Genomic DNA, 14301 nt, shown 5'->3' on the forward strand with positions numbered 1-14301 from the left:
TCAAAAATTATGAATATTGTTTTTTCGGTAAAGAATGGGCCTAATCTTTCCAAATAGTTTCTCTAGACCAGATCTGATCTCTTTGTTTTTCAGGCTGTAGATGATAGGGTTTAACATAGGAGTTAAAATGCTATATTGAATAGAGATTATTTTGTCCAGATCCATAAATGATTCTGTACTTGGCTTCACATAGCGAATCAAACCTGAAATGTAAAATAAGCCCAGAACAATAAGATGGGAACTGCATGTGGAAAAAGCTTTCTGCCTGCCTTCTGCTGATTTAATTTTCAGAATAGTTAAAATGATGTAAATATAAGAAACAAGTGTGATGAGAAATGAACCAAAAGTAAATACCATCACAGATGCTAGTAGAATAATATAATTTGTGAAAGTATTTCCACAAGACAATGCCAAGATGGAAGGAAGCTCACAAGTATAATGTCTGATTATATTGTTGCCACAAAAATGGAGATTTAGCAAGGGTAGTACATTCAGTATAGCACAAAATAATCCAAGAAGCCAAACTCCACCCACAATTTTAATGCATATATCTTTTGTCAAGAATCTGCTGTAATTCAGGGGGTCACATATAGCAACATATCGGTCATAACCCATTGCTGAGAGGATGAAGATTTCAGTGCAAGCAATTTGGAAAAAGAAGGCAATCTGTGCAATGCATCCTTCCCAAGAAATGGTTTTCTGGTTTGTAATAAAATTTACCAGCATCTTAGGGACAGTGACTGAGGAATAGCAGATGTCAACAAAAGCTAAATGGCTGAGAAAGAAGAACATGGGGGTCTGAAGGTGAAGCTCAGACCTGATCACTAATATAACACTTATATTTCCTAGGATAGTGATTACAAATATGATCATGATCAAAAAAAGAAGAACATGCTCTATGTGTGGGTCATCTGAGAGTCCCAACAAAATAAACTCTATTATTGCAGTTTGATTTTCTAGTTGAGTTGAATTGAAAACCATGTGATCTGTTAGAAAAGGAAACAAAAAATTAAAATGTTTACTGAACATTGAACGCTATATGGGAATTCATTATACTGGGTTTCCTATTTTTTCTTTCTTTCATAAGCAGGCCAACTTAAGTGTTGTTTTTTCATTTTTCTAGCATCTTTGGCTATTTTCCTGCAATTTTAATTCATTAATTATTTTAAAATATGTACTTGTTCTTAGTATCATTTGCATATCCAGATGTGCTTTTATAATGTAAGGCATTCTTCTTGATTACTGCGTTGTAACTTAAGTTCTTTGCATGATAAATGTTTTGTTTGAATTATTTTTTATTAGATAAAATATATTATATCAACAAAAACTTGGTTTTAAGGAAAAGATTGATACATATTACTACAAATGTCTGTACAGATTGCAGGGATTTCAAGATACTGAAACATGAAATGTTAAAGTTTTCATTTTGATAGACTTGGCTCCCTGCCCTGCATATTTTGGCTTTTTGTTTTTATGACTTCCCACACCAGTAAGAATTTGGACTATTGAATCTATATATATAAAGAAGTTATCTGCTGTGAAAAATTGAAAAAGAAAACATTAATATTTGGAGATTATAGCAATAGCAATAGCAATAGCAGTAGACTTATATACCGCTTCATAGGGCTTTCAGCCCTCTCTAAGCGGTTTACAGAGAGTCAGCATATTGCCCCCAACAATCTGGGTCCTCATTTTACCCACCTCGGAAGGATGGAAGGCTGAGTCAACCCTGAGCCGGTGAGATTTGAACCGCTGAACTGCTGATCTAGCAGTAGCCTGCAGTGCTGCATTTAACCACTGTGCCACCTCGGCTCTTACATAAATTTATATGCTATCTACATCATCTTTGATTTTTGTAAAAGGGGAGATTGTGTGACAATTAAGATTAACCCTTTTTAATCGGAATAAATTTACATGTAACTCAAAGTTTAAAAAACACTGAGTATTAAAATTGAACAGAATTAATCTTACTAATCCTCTAAAAGAAATCTGTGTTCAGTCATGACCTATATACAACAGCCAAATACTCAAATGTAATATTGCAATTCAAATTAGGTTTGATTGAAAGAATATTTTGAGAAAGATTTTCCATATTTCCCTGAGTCATCTGTCCTTAATTCTAAGCGGTAAGAGAAGACCCAACTTATATTAGAGAACTGACTTCTTCATAAAACTAGTTTCTTTTTCTCTTAATTCACATCCCATATTAGATATGCATTTACCTTGTAAGTAGTTGTTCTGATGCAGTGGAGAAATACTCTCTTTTACAGCCTCATCTAAATGTACAAAAGGCTTTCTTTGAGCAAGATAATAAAAAAATGGATGTGTTCGTACTATTATTTGTTCTAGAATTCAGGGCAGAGGAAACCAGTTGGGGATTGATCATCCCCAGGTAAAATGCCCGAAGGATAGATATATCAAAGATATTTTGCTTTGCTATTTTTTCTTTTTTAATTTAAAATCATTTAAAATATAACTGATTTGTTGTTGTTATTGTTTTAAAATCTACACATTAAAAAGAATGGTAAATGAAAGTAAAGCATATTTCTGAATTAAACCAAATTACTTTCAATCTCCCCAAAAGCAAAGGCACAAAAAATAGTGAAGGATAATCATAATTTAGTCATACCAAAATTGATAATACTTTTGAGTAAGTCCTGCATGAGTCAGGAATGGGTTCATATTATTCAACCCTCATACTACCACCGGCACTCAATTAAGGCACCCAATTAGAAACTAGGAAACCATGAGTTCTAGTTCTACCTTCCGTAGCAAAACAGTTTAACTTCAGTACTCCCAGGTAAACCAGATAAGAAACATGATTGGATAAGTTTTATTAATAAATTTTACTTTATTGTAAGACTACATTAATAGTCTCTTGCAAGTGATGTAGGATTTCCCTTCCAACTCTGTTATTTTATAACATTTGTAAGGGACATTAGAGGTCTTCTTGCCCAAGCAACTTAGGTAGGAAACCTTATACCATTTCAGACAAATGGCTGTCCAATGTCTTCTTAAAAACTTCTGGTGCTAATCTAAGTTTTTGTATTGTTTATGTGTATATGTGTTTAAAATAAAATTTGTAAAAAGAAAAAATTCTTGTGTTGGAGTATGCACAACTTTTGGAGGCAAGTCACTCCACTGATAAATTGTACTGTTAGGTAATGTCTCCTTAATTCTAGGTTGTTTCTTTCCTTGATTAGTTTGTACCATTGCTTTGTGTTTTGCTTTTAGGTGCTTTCGAGAATAGGTTGACTTTTTTTGTGGCTGAAAGTCTGAAAGTCCTATCTGCCACTTTTAATTGCTTGATCCATTGAGATGGGTTGGTTCTTAATGTCTTTTTGTAACCATTACATGACTGTGGGGTCCTACCCATTTTGCCTGATTATTTTTTAGGCAGCATCATTTCTTATCTTTCTCAATTTCATTATATGCAGAGGCTTAGGGACAGTCAATCATTCTCAGCAGTAGGAAGAAGAAAATTTCAAATAACTTTTGAAATAATACCAAGAAAACTGCAAGGATCAGTCTAGGCAGTCACCAAATATCAACACTGACTTGAATACACACAGAGATGCAAAGTCCAAACTATTTGAGAAATTTACTCTTGAATTTCTTTAACATCATTTTCATATATGAGGTCTGCTTCTCCATATTGTTATGGAGATTCATGATTTGTCAAGATTTGTACAAATGGGATTGATCCAGTTAAAGGTACATTAGAGGAATAAATTGGGTAACCCAATCCAGCATAACATTCTTCTGTGTGACACTACTTTGTTTCCTTCGCATTATGCCTTTCTATTACAGTAGGGTGCAACAAGAAATCCTCACACCCTCATATAAGAGCATAACTCTAATGTTGAGGCCTTGGGAAAGTAGCAACAGTCATTCCTGCTATCTCATTATTTCTTTTCATTATCGGAGCTGTTCGGCTTTTATGTCAAGGGCAGCCAATACTTTTTAATGACTAAAAGGGGCCTATAGTTTACAAATAGTTGTTTTACACCAGAACGATCTCTTTGTTTTTCAGGCTGTATATGATTGGATGTAACATGGGTGTTAAAATGCTATATTGAATAAAGATCACTTTGCTAGATCCATGAATGATTCCAAACTTGGCTTCATATAGCGAATTAAAGCTGTAATGCAAAATGGTTCTTTGCTTTTTTATGAGGTTTGCCAGCATTTTGGGAACAGTGACAGAAGAATAGCAGATGTCAACAAAAGCTAAATGGCTGAGAAAGAAGAACGTGGGTGTTTGAAGGTGAAGCTCAGACCTGACCACTAATATAACAGTTGTATTTCCCAGGATAGTGACTATAAAACATAGCATAAAAAAGAGGAAAAAATTCTCTATCTGTTGATCATTGGAGAGTCCTAACAGGATAAACTCTGTTATTCCAGTTTGGTTTTCCAGCCCAAAGTATTCAGAAAACAAAGGATCTATCAAAAAGTAAAACAGTTAATTATGCAATAAGTAATAATGCATGCATATTTAAATTAAACATACATATTACTTTAAGCATCACATTTTGCTTAAGATCCATATTGAGAATTATAATATATCTTACTGAATTTTTTTATATCTATCACCAAATTGAAAATTAAGTGTTGCCTTTCTCACTTTAACATTGTACTTTGTTGATTGTTATGATGTTTTGATTCATTAATTCATTGGTTACCAGTCTTTACTGTGAATACCATGTCACAAGAATTCTAAAGAAAATGAAGGAGGAGCCAACACCACCCCGAGACGACATGATATCACCACCAACACTTTTGCTCCTGGGTGGTCCAAACGGACCTAAACCATCCCACAGAGATGGTGAATGGGAAGAATACATTCTGTTGATCTCAGAGACATGGCAAAGTCCCTGATCGATCCAGGAGAAGTTCTTCTAGCTGGCAACAAAAGCACAGCCCCTAGGCTGATAAAGTTGGGGTGGCTCCGAAATTGAAGGATACAGAAAGAGAAAGTGTTTTCAGCTGGTGAGGAATTTTTATCATTTTAAAAAGAGACTGCCTACAAAAAACTTAAAGTTAATTTAAATTTGAGAACAGAAGAAATAAGCGGCAGAATTAAGCTTTGAATGGCTTTGGACAGTGTATTTATGCAAGCCTTTTAAAATGAATGAATTAAGTTTTCTTCTATCTTTTTTAAAATTATTTTTTGCTACCTATGGACTAAAATTCTCCTTCATTACTGCATGTGTTTTTCCCTTTTTCTTCTCTATTTCATTCAAGAATTTGACTTTTTAAAACTTGGAATATAAAAAAGATACAAAAGGAAACAAAGAAAATTGTAACAACAGAGGGAAATATAACACTGCTACTCGGAGACTGGAGGTTTGTGTATTGGAAACAAAACACTTTTACTTTCCTCACTGATTATTCTGGCTTGGCATTTCAAGATCCCACTGTTTGTTTATAGAGAGTGAAAAAAAGAAAAGCATACATATGTTCCTTTGAAGTATATCTCTAACCAGATAAAAGTGAAAATAAGACCTTATTGTGAATTTATGCTTAATCTTGTAAAAACCTTCCAAGCCAGAGCAACAGTTTGTCAGCTGGAGATAATGGCACAATTTCAACAGCAGAAAGAAACTTTAAGTTTTCAAAATATATTGTTAGAAATTCAGAAATTATCAAACACATTTGAGAGGACAGAGAAGAAGTTAGAAAATCTAGAGCATCTAACAGTAAAATATGATGAAGAATATGGAAATGTTTATCAAGTGGAAAAACTGCAGGTTAGGGTCCTAAGAACCGAAGAGAAAAATGACCATAAAGAAATCAAATCCGCTGATATCTATTGTGATTGGTTTGTGTCTGGAAATGAAAGAGTGGAATACGGAAAGAGGAATTAAATGGAGGGGAACTCTACCCCAGATGGCAAGATACAGAAGAAGAAAAAACAAAAGAATTTATGGATTTAAAGAGAGAAATTCTATTAGCAACATCATTGATAACACTACTGACAGTTAAAGATAAGCTGATCAAGGAAACAGAAGAAGGGCATCGAAATTACATGAGAGACTTAATAAGCAATGAGTTGCAAAGAGGAGTCCATACAAATTTGATTAAGGAGATAATTAAAGGACTGATACCACAAATGGCAGAAGACATAATATGTATAAATATATCTGAGTTAAAATACTTAAGTTAATATGAGTTATAGTTGATGACTGTGGAAGAGATGCACAAAAGTCCTTTGTAACCAACTGATACACTTTCTAAACTATGTAAAGAAAGAGGATTCTTTGTGTTGTGTTTGTTTTGAAAAATAAAAATTATATATATAATTTACTGTGGCCGGGTACAGTTGATCAGGACTCAGGGATGCTGGGCCGGGCGAGGCTGGTGGGAGAGATGGTGCAAGGGCTGTCGGCCTCGTGGAAGTTGTTGAGGATCTCCTTGGAGGAGCTGCACTCGGGCTCCCCCAAGTCGGTGCCCCGGGAGAATCAGACATCCAGGATCTCAGAGGAGGAGAAGTCCTCGGTGTGCAGCCTCATGGGGCTGCCCCAGCCCCGCTCCACCTCAGGCTGACACTGCCGCTGCTGCCCCATCAGAGCTGCCTTGGCGAGCCCGTAGCTGGCTCGCTGTGAGGGGGGTGGAGGAGATGTTCCACCTCCTCCTCCTCTGGAGCTCCCCTGGGCTGGCCGGGGGTAGGCCAGCTTAAGGGCAGGGGGAAATGGCTGAAGGATGGTGCAGGTTGCACCCTGCCACAGATAGCAAAGGTCCGGCGGGAGGGGAGGGGAGAGAGGGGAGGGGCTCCCCTTGGCAGAAATGGCCAAAGCTCATCAGAGGTGGGGCAGAAAGGGGAAAGGGTGTGGCCACAGCCCAGATACACATATAAAGAGACCATCAGGATGAAGCTGGAGAGAGGCCAAACTGTTCGGAATATACTATACTCACTAAATGAACACTATGATAAATGACACAGCTCAATTCCAATGCAATGTTACATGAAATAATTAAATCAAAATGAAAATAAATCAAAATCTATGAAAATTCAATATAACAATGCAATCGGAAACATTGAAATGGAATCATGAAATATTTGTTATAGCGTGCATTGCTCTTACGTCCACCAGATTGCGCTGGTTTTCAAAAAAGCATGTTTTTACAAAAAATCATGTTTTACCTATCACAGATATGACATCTATATAATATACGTATATAAAACATTTGCGTATTCAAATGCAACATTGTGTCAAAATTTCAAAGCAATCAGTGAAGAACTTTCAGAGATTAGTGATTTTGAACAACCATTACATTTAAATTATATATATATATGTCTGTCTCTGTGTGTGTGTGTGTGTGTGTGTGTGTGTGTGTGTGTGTGTGTTTACAAAAAATCATGTTAATAGATATTATCTGAGACTTTGGTTTCTTCATAAATTCAAAATGGAGAGATTTCAGGAAGTTGAAGTGCAAGGAATTATACAGGACCACCCACAGTATTTATTTTGGCCGTATTTGTCTTTTCCTTTACAGGTGTTCACTGATTTGCTTTTACTGTATTCCATAGGCATTTTCTCCATCTTCATTGTTCCTTTCCAACTCCCAAAGATCCCTCTTTCTGGTCCTACTGTATATGCTTTTGAATTTCAAAATATTTGGTTTATATATATATATTTTGGCCAATTTCCAAAGCTTTTAAAAGTAGCCAAGTAAGGCTAAATATAGACATCTGGTGTTGCAAATTAGAGAAAAATATTTTTTGGGATGTTGTAGAAGAATTTTTTTGTGTGAAATATCTGAAAGAACATATTTTACAATGACAATTATGATAGGATTTTTAAAAAATCATCACACACCAAAAGTGTCCATTCTTGGAATTAATTTAATATATACCTGATATAGAACTGAAGAAGAAAGAAAAGGAAAACAATAAGAATATTATGATTACTAATGATGAACATAATAAATATAGCGGAACTTTTATGACTTTTCCAGTAACAATCAGTTTTAACAGCCACAATAATCCTGTTAGTTTGCTTAGAGTTGATTGAAAGCTTATTTTAAGAAAGCCATTAATTCAGTTTCTCAATCATTTTGTCATTAATTCTGTACAAAGTTTATAGTGTGAAAAGTTAAAAAAGACATACAAAACTGCAAACAGTGTGATATTTTAAATGAGCAATTACCTTGAATCTTAGAAATGTTTTGCATCTTATGTCAACCTATGCAACCTTCCTGCTAAGACTGTGAGTCCAATCTGGAGCAAGATAATAAAAAGAGAAGTAAACTAATTCTTCATTTCTTGTTGAATTCATGAAATTAATTCTATTTTAGAATAAATATTCCCCAAACAAAAATATGTAGTGTTTAAGTGAGCCAAAGAATCATTTTGCTTCCCCATCCTTATTTACCAAAAGTATAATAAAATCTAAGTACCTGTGTTTTGCTTTTCATGTGGTGATAGAAGACAGGCTGCAAGACAACTTCACTTTTAGTAGGATTATTGTTAAGAAAAAGATGGTATACTTTATTAGCTTGTATGGTAAGTCAAAAATGTTTTCTTCTGCTTATTCTAAGGGCTGAGCATATTAAAACTCCGAAGAACTGTTTGAAGCCTTGGTGTATATCTCTCTATGAAGGTGTGCATCCTTGTGTGTGGTTTTTTTTTAACCAAACAAATCAACAAAACAAAATACCTGCATATGAGCCATCCTTCTAAAAAGAACCACAGCAAATATCAATCACCATTGTTCCATTCTTTCAATTCAGTTCTAAACTATCCTAGCATCTCTTTAAAAATCCAGGTTTTAATGACTTTCCAAATGCTAAAAGAGATGGAAAGTCTACTGTATTGCCACTGGGAGGGTGTTCAATACAGTAGGGACAGCCATGGAAATCGCACACTTCAAAGGTCCTGCTACATCTGAAGTGTACTCTATCCATTTCAGGGGGAAATATATATTCTTTGGAAGAGGTGGTCCTGAAAATGATCCAATGTCCTGAAAATGATCCAATGTCATGTAGGACTTTAATCAATTCCTTGAATTGAATTTTAGTAGAAGAGGGGTTTGCCAAAGTACTTGATTGTTTATTTCTTTTCTCCTGAAAAGCAATCTACATGAAATCCTTTCTTTAATTTTGATCATAGAGAAAACAGGTGTTATTGCTGACAGGCTATACTGGAAACTAAAAGAAACCAGTCTTTTTTATCTTTACTTAAGCACTATTAAGAATTGAAAGTTATTAATGCAAGATTTGGCTGAGTTATCTCCAAGAGATATGTCGGATGAATACTTTTGTTATAAGTATTATGGAAAGGATGATGGTGTAAGTTATGGATCCATTTCCTTCAATTGTTTAAAGATAAGCATTGATTTATTCATTACAGATGCAGACATCATCCCCTCCAATTTCACTGTAAAGTTCTAATTCTTTTAAAAAAACTAATAAAACTAACAGAACAAAAACTTCAAAAACTCTAAATTTTGTCCCCTGAATTGAGCTAAGCCAACAAAGAAGCTCCCACATTTAACAGTCAATGAACTTAGCAAGACATCAGCATACAGGTTTAAACTTTTTGTACATCTATAACATCTTACCCTAGGGCTTGTATGCTGATACCAGATGTTAATCTCCAGATGAAGAAGCATGCATAGGAGAGGTCTTACACGCTGCTTTCATTTAAGTTAGTACATCATAAACATTATTTAGACCAGTGGTTCCCAAACGTTTCAGTCCACTGTCCCCTTGGTGCTACAAACTGATCCTCAGTGCCCCCCACCCAGTGGTGGAATTCATTTTTTTTTACTACTGGTTCCGTGGGCATGGCTTGGTGGGTGTGGCTGGGAGTGTCATGTAACTGGGTGGTTTGTAACAGGAAAATTCAAAACTATAACAATTAATTGCACATTTATTCAAAATCCAATTTAAAAACCTTTTTAGTTAATGTTAATTCAACAAAATTGTTGAAGATGATCCAGTGATACCAGGTTTTCAAAGTCTGATAGTCATTTATCAAGAATGTTAGTAACTAGTAACTTAGTAAACTCAGTAAAATTTAGTAACTACTTCATTGTTCAGTAAATTCTTAATGTGATGGATGGGTTTGATGAAGTGATACCAGTTTCCCAATGTCTGGTTTAAAGTCACTTAGCAGAGTGCAATGTTTCCCAACCTTGGCAACTTGAAGATGTCTGGACTTCAACTCCCAGAATTCCCAGGGAATACTGGCTGGGGAATTCTGGGAGTTGAAGTCCAGACATCTTTAAGTTGCCAAGGTTGAGAGACACTGCTCTAAAAGCATCAGAACTGTTTTCTCCTCCTCTCCTTTTATGGTATCAGAGGAGCCTTTTCAGTGGCATTAACTCCTGGCTCTAGTTTCCAGTAGCTTTGAGTGATGGTTTGTCTTAAAAGACACTTAAAAAGAGCAGCCTGTTTCCTACCAGTTTGCCCCTGGAGTTCATGCAAAACTTGCTTCATCGTCGCCCACGTTGAAATTCTCTTTGGCCATTGCCTCGCTTCCCCCTTCCCACCCAAGAAACACTAACCACCACCCCCTTTTTTCTGTTACCGGAGGATTTTTGTTGCCACATGCACACATGGGGATCCCCGGTCCTGGAATCGCCCTTCGCACGCCCACAGAAAAGAGGGCTCCCTGCCTGCGGAATGCAATACTGCCATCCTTGGTGCACAGTGCACGGATCGGTGGAGCATGCGTTGACTAACTGGCTACCCCAAGGAATGTGCAGTATGCAAGATGCCAGAAGTAACCATTTGACGGGACGAGGAGGGGGGAGTACAGGAGTGGCCCATGTCTGCGGCGGACTCAGGGAGCATGCATGTTCCGAGTCATGGCACTCGGTCTGGAGAGGGGGGAGGAAAAAAGCCCAAGCGGTGTGTGCCTAGCTGCAGCGTGGGAGCAGCTCGGTGTCTTCCGATTTAGTTGTTTTGACTCCCTCCCCTTCTCTGCTCGATTGCGCACTCTCTGTATATTTTTCCTCTCTCTCTCTCTCTTTTGCTGGGTGGTGGTTAAGGCCGCTGGTAGTTAGGATCGATTCTGCTGTTGCTTAAGTTGCTGCAGCAGAGAGCAGCAGCAGTGAGAGGCAGCAGTTATAGTATCAAGTAGATCAACGAAGAAGGGGAATTTATGGCAGGCTGGCCAGCTGAAGCTGCAGGCTCAGCGCAGCTCCTTTTCTGCCACCTGCTGCCCCCTTGCCTCTTAGCGCCCTCCTGCTGCCCCCCTTGCCTTTAAGCGCCCCCCCCAAGTCATCCCACCACCACCTGGGTGCGGTTCCGCCCACTTTGGGAACCACTGATTTAGACCACAGTTTTTTTAACTATAGCACATCTGGATTCATCCACCAAGGCAAATTCATTTAGGTTAGGGTTTAGGGTAATATTTATTATAATATTACAACACAGCAAGTTGTTCAGTGACTCTTTATTTTATGAATAAAATAATAATGACTATACAATATTTGTAGTACCTTTAAAATTGCCCACAATGCACATAGAAATGACTAGTTAATCCTTCTATCTGGAAGTCTATTCATGGGAATTAAATTATATGGATTTTGATTATAAACTCTATCAAGACAATAATATGAATGAAACAGTGATCAGTGAAAAATAACTGCATATGCATTACAGTTGCTAAGACTGTTGTTACTAATGGTGTTAGGGAAGTGTAAATTGTTTTTTTAAACATAATGTAGTATCATAAATTCTGATATGAAGTGATAAATCTCAGCTTCCCAAATAAGTGCTTATTATATCATGGGGAAGAATATATAGTATCCTTTTTAAAAAAAAATCTTGCATCTCGGTTCTTATGTAGCTCTTAAAAATATCTTAAAATGGATATTATTTGGGAAAATGTGTTTATGTTACATGCTTCAAGGTAAGTTAAAGCAAGTGGGGGGACATACTGTGAGAAGAAGCAAATTAAGAAATACATATTAGTGGATACTTTCACCCTGATTCTTAAAAAAAAATACTCCGGTGAATATTAGAGCAAGTTTACTTTCCGTCACTTGAATTCTCCCACACTGTTACAGCAGGGCTCAATGAGAACTACTCATATCCTGGTATCACACAATAACCAAAATATTAGGGATTTTGAGTAAGTAACAACACTCATTCTTGCTATGTTATTAACTTTCTTTCTTTCTCACTGTTGAAGTTGTAGAGATATTAAATCAAGATTTTGGAGTATCATTTCATAATTAAAGAATGGACCTACACTTTCTAAATAATTTCTCTGTACCAGATCTGATCTCTTTGTTTTTCAGACTATATATCACTGGGTTTAACATTGGAGTTAAAATTCTATACTGAATAGAGATCACTTTGTCCAGTTCTACAAGTGATTCTGAACTTGGCTTCATATAGCGAACAAAAGCTGTAATATAAAATAAGCCCACAACAATGAGATGGGAGCTGCAAGTGGAAAAAGCTTTCTTCCTGCCTTCTGCTGATTTAATTTTCAGAATAGTTAAAACAATGTAAATATAAGAGACCAGGGTTATAAGAAATGGACTAACACCAAAAACCATTACAGATAATAGAAGAACAATGTAATTCATGAAGGTGTTGGCACAAGATAAAGCCAAGAGGGAAGGAAGTTCACAAGTATAGTGTCTGATTATATTGTTGCCACAAAAATGAAGATTTTGCAAAGGTACTACATTCACTATAGAATAAAAGAAACCCATCAGCCAAGCTCCACTAAGCATTTTATTACATATTTCTTTTGTCAAGTATCTGCTATAATGCAAGGGGTCACATATAGCTACATATCTGTCATAACCCATTGCTGAGAGGATGAAGACTTCAGTGCAAGCAATTTGGAAAAAGAAGGCAATCTGTGCAATGCATCCTTCCCAAGAAATGGTTTTCTGTTTTGTAATAAAATTTGCTAGCATCTTGGGAACAGTGACTGAGGAATAGCAGATGTCAACAAAAGCTAAATGGCTGAGAAAGAAGAACATGGGGGTCTGAAGGCAAAATTCAGACTTGATCACTAGTATAATTATAATATTTCCAAAGATAGTGAGTAAAAAAATGAGGAAGAATAAGAAAAGAAAAAATAACTCTATGTGTGGATCATTGGACAGCCCCAACAAGATAAACTCTGTCCTTATAGTGTGATTTTCCAATTCAGAGTGTTCAGAAAACACAGGATCTGAGAAAAGAAAAACAAAAACTAGTATTGAATCTTTGAACCATGTTAATTTCCATTCAATAATATACATATGTTTAAGTTTAGCATCTTCAGATTTCTGTTTAAAATTCTTTGGGAATGAATGGTAATCTGTTTCTTACTTTTTATTTGTTTCATTAATGGAGAAATATAATTTCTGCATTTTTCTTTTAATAATGGGTTTAATTTTTCTTATAGTTTTGCATTCATAAATTTTGGTAACATGTATCTTTCCTGCATCCATTGGCTTACAACTCTGTGCATAATGAAGTGGGGAGTCTCTGAGTTTACCAAAAATAAAAGGGTGCTGTTCATGAAGTTACATACATATCAATTATATTTTTTAATTTATCCACATGGATTGGAGTTATGCAGTCTACTGAAGAAACTGTTTCTAAGGACAGGATTAATCCATAGCATTATAAAAGTCTACTTCATATACCATATTAAAAGCTGTAGCATTTTAGAAAGTTGAAGCATGTGGTGTGAAAATGCTGGACCATCCATTGTTTCCACCATGGCAGTCATTCTCCCCTAATAACCTATTAATTTGCTGTTTATATATTCAATACGTATCCTGCTTTACCTTTACTGACAGGGAAACCATATGCTCCTTTTGACCTTCTAAAGACTATATAGAGATATCTATTTTGGAGTTATTTTCACAGCAGTACCAAAATGATTTCTCCTTTTTAATTTTTTGTTCCTTTTCCATTTTTTAGCTCTTGTAGTTTGGTATTTTCTATCCTAGTTCTGATGGAATTAGGTTCAGCTTCAGATCATTTTTTTAACTTAAAGAATAACTTTTTTTTCAGCAAGCACCTCAAGCTGATTCCCATTTTTACACTAAATTTTGATTAAACATAGTTGACTTGAATATATAGTCAAATATATGTCAGCTAATCATGCTCAGCTAATTATGCCCATTAACAAAACAGAAAGATATATCTATGTCTATATATCTTTGACGATATTTTTACCTATAATATCTATATATGTATTGCTTTCTCTTTCTCTTTAATAACGACTATAATTACTCTGTTACAAAATTGTTTTCTTTCCTTTAATCCCAAAAGAAAAGAAAAGAAGTAATTGTTACCTTGTAAGATGTACTTCTGTTGCACCAAAGCCAT

General features: G+C 35.7%; 2 protein-coding genes across 2 annotated transcripts; both read right to left on the bottom strand.

The window, feature by feature from the left end:
* LOC116521404 (olfactory receptor 5AR1-like) lies at positions 1 to 10446 on the bottom strand. Its single transcript, XM_032236080.1, has 3 exons — positions 10410 to 10446; positions 4281 to 4446; positions 1 to 817 (listed from the first exon to the last, which is right to left on the bottom strand). Exons 1-3 carry the CDS (start codon positions 10444 to 10446, stop codon positions 1 to 3), a joined length of 1020 nt encoding a protein of 339 aa, XP_032091971.1.
* Positions 10447 to 12191: 1745 nt separating this feature from the next.
* Positions 12192 to 14301, bottom strand: LOC116521405 (olfactory receptor 1052-like). The gene is made up of 2 exons (XM_032236081.1): positions 14268 to 14301; positions 12192 to 13150 (listed from the first exon to the last, which is right to left on the bottom strand). The coding sequence occupies exons 1-2, from the start codon at positions 14299 to 14301 to the stop codon at positions 12192 to 12194; spliced, it is 993 nt and encodes a 330-aa protein (XP_032091972.1).

This window comes from Thamnophis elegans, chromosome Z (genome assembly GCF_009769535.1).
Source record: "Thamnophis elegans isolate rThaEle1 chromosome Z, rThaEle1.pri, whole genome shotgun sequence".
In the NCBI taxonomy this organism is placed as follows: domain Eukaryota; kingdom Metazoa; phylum Chordata; class Lepidosauria; order Squamata; family Colubridae; genus Thamnophis; species Thamnophis elegans.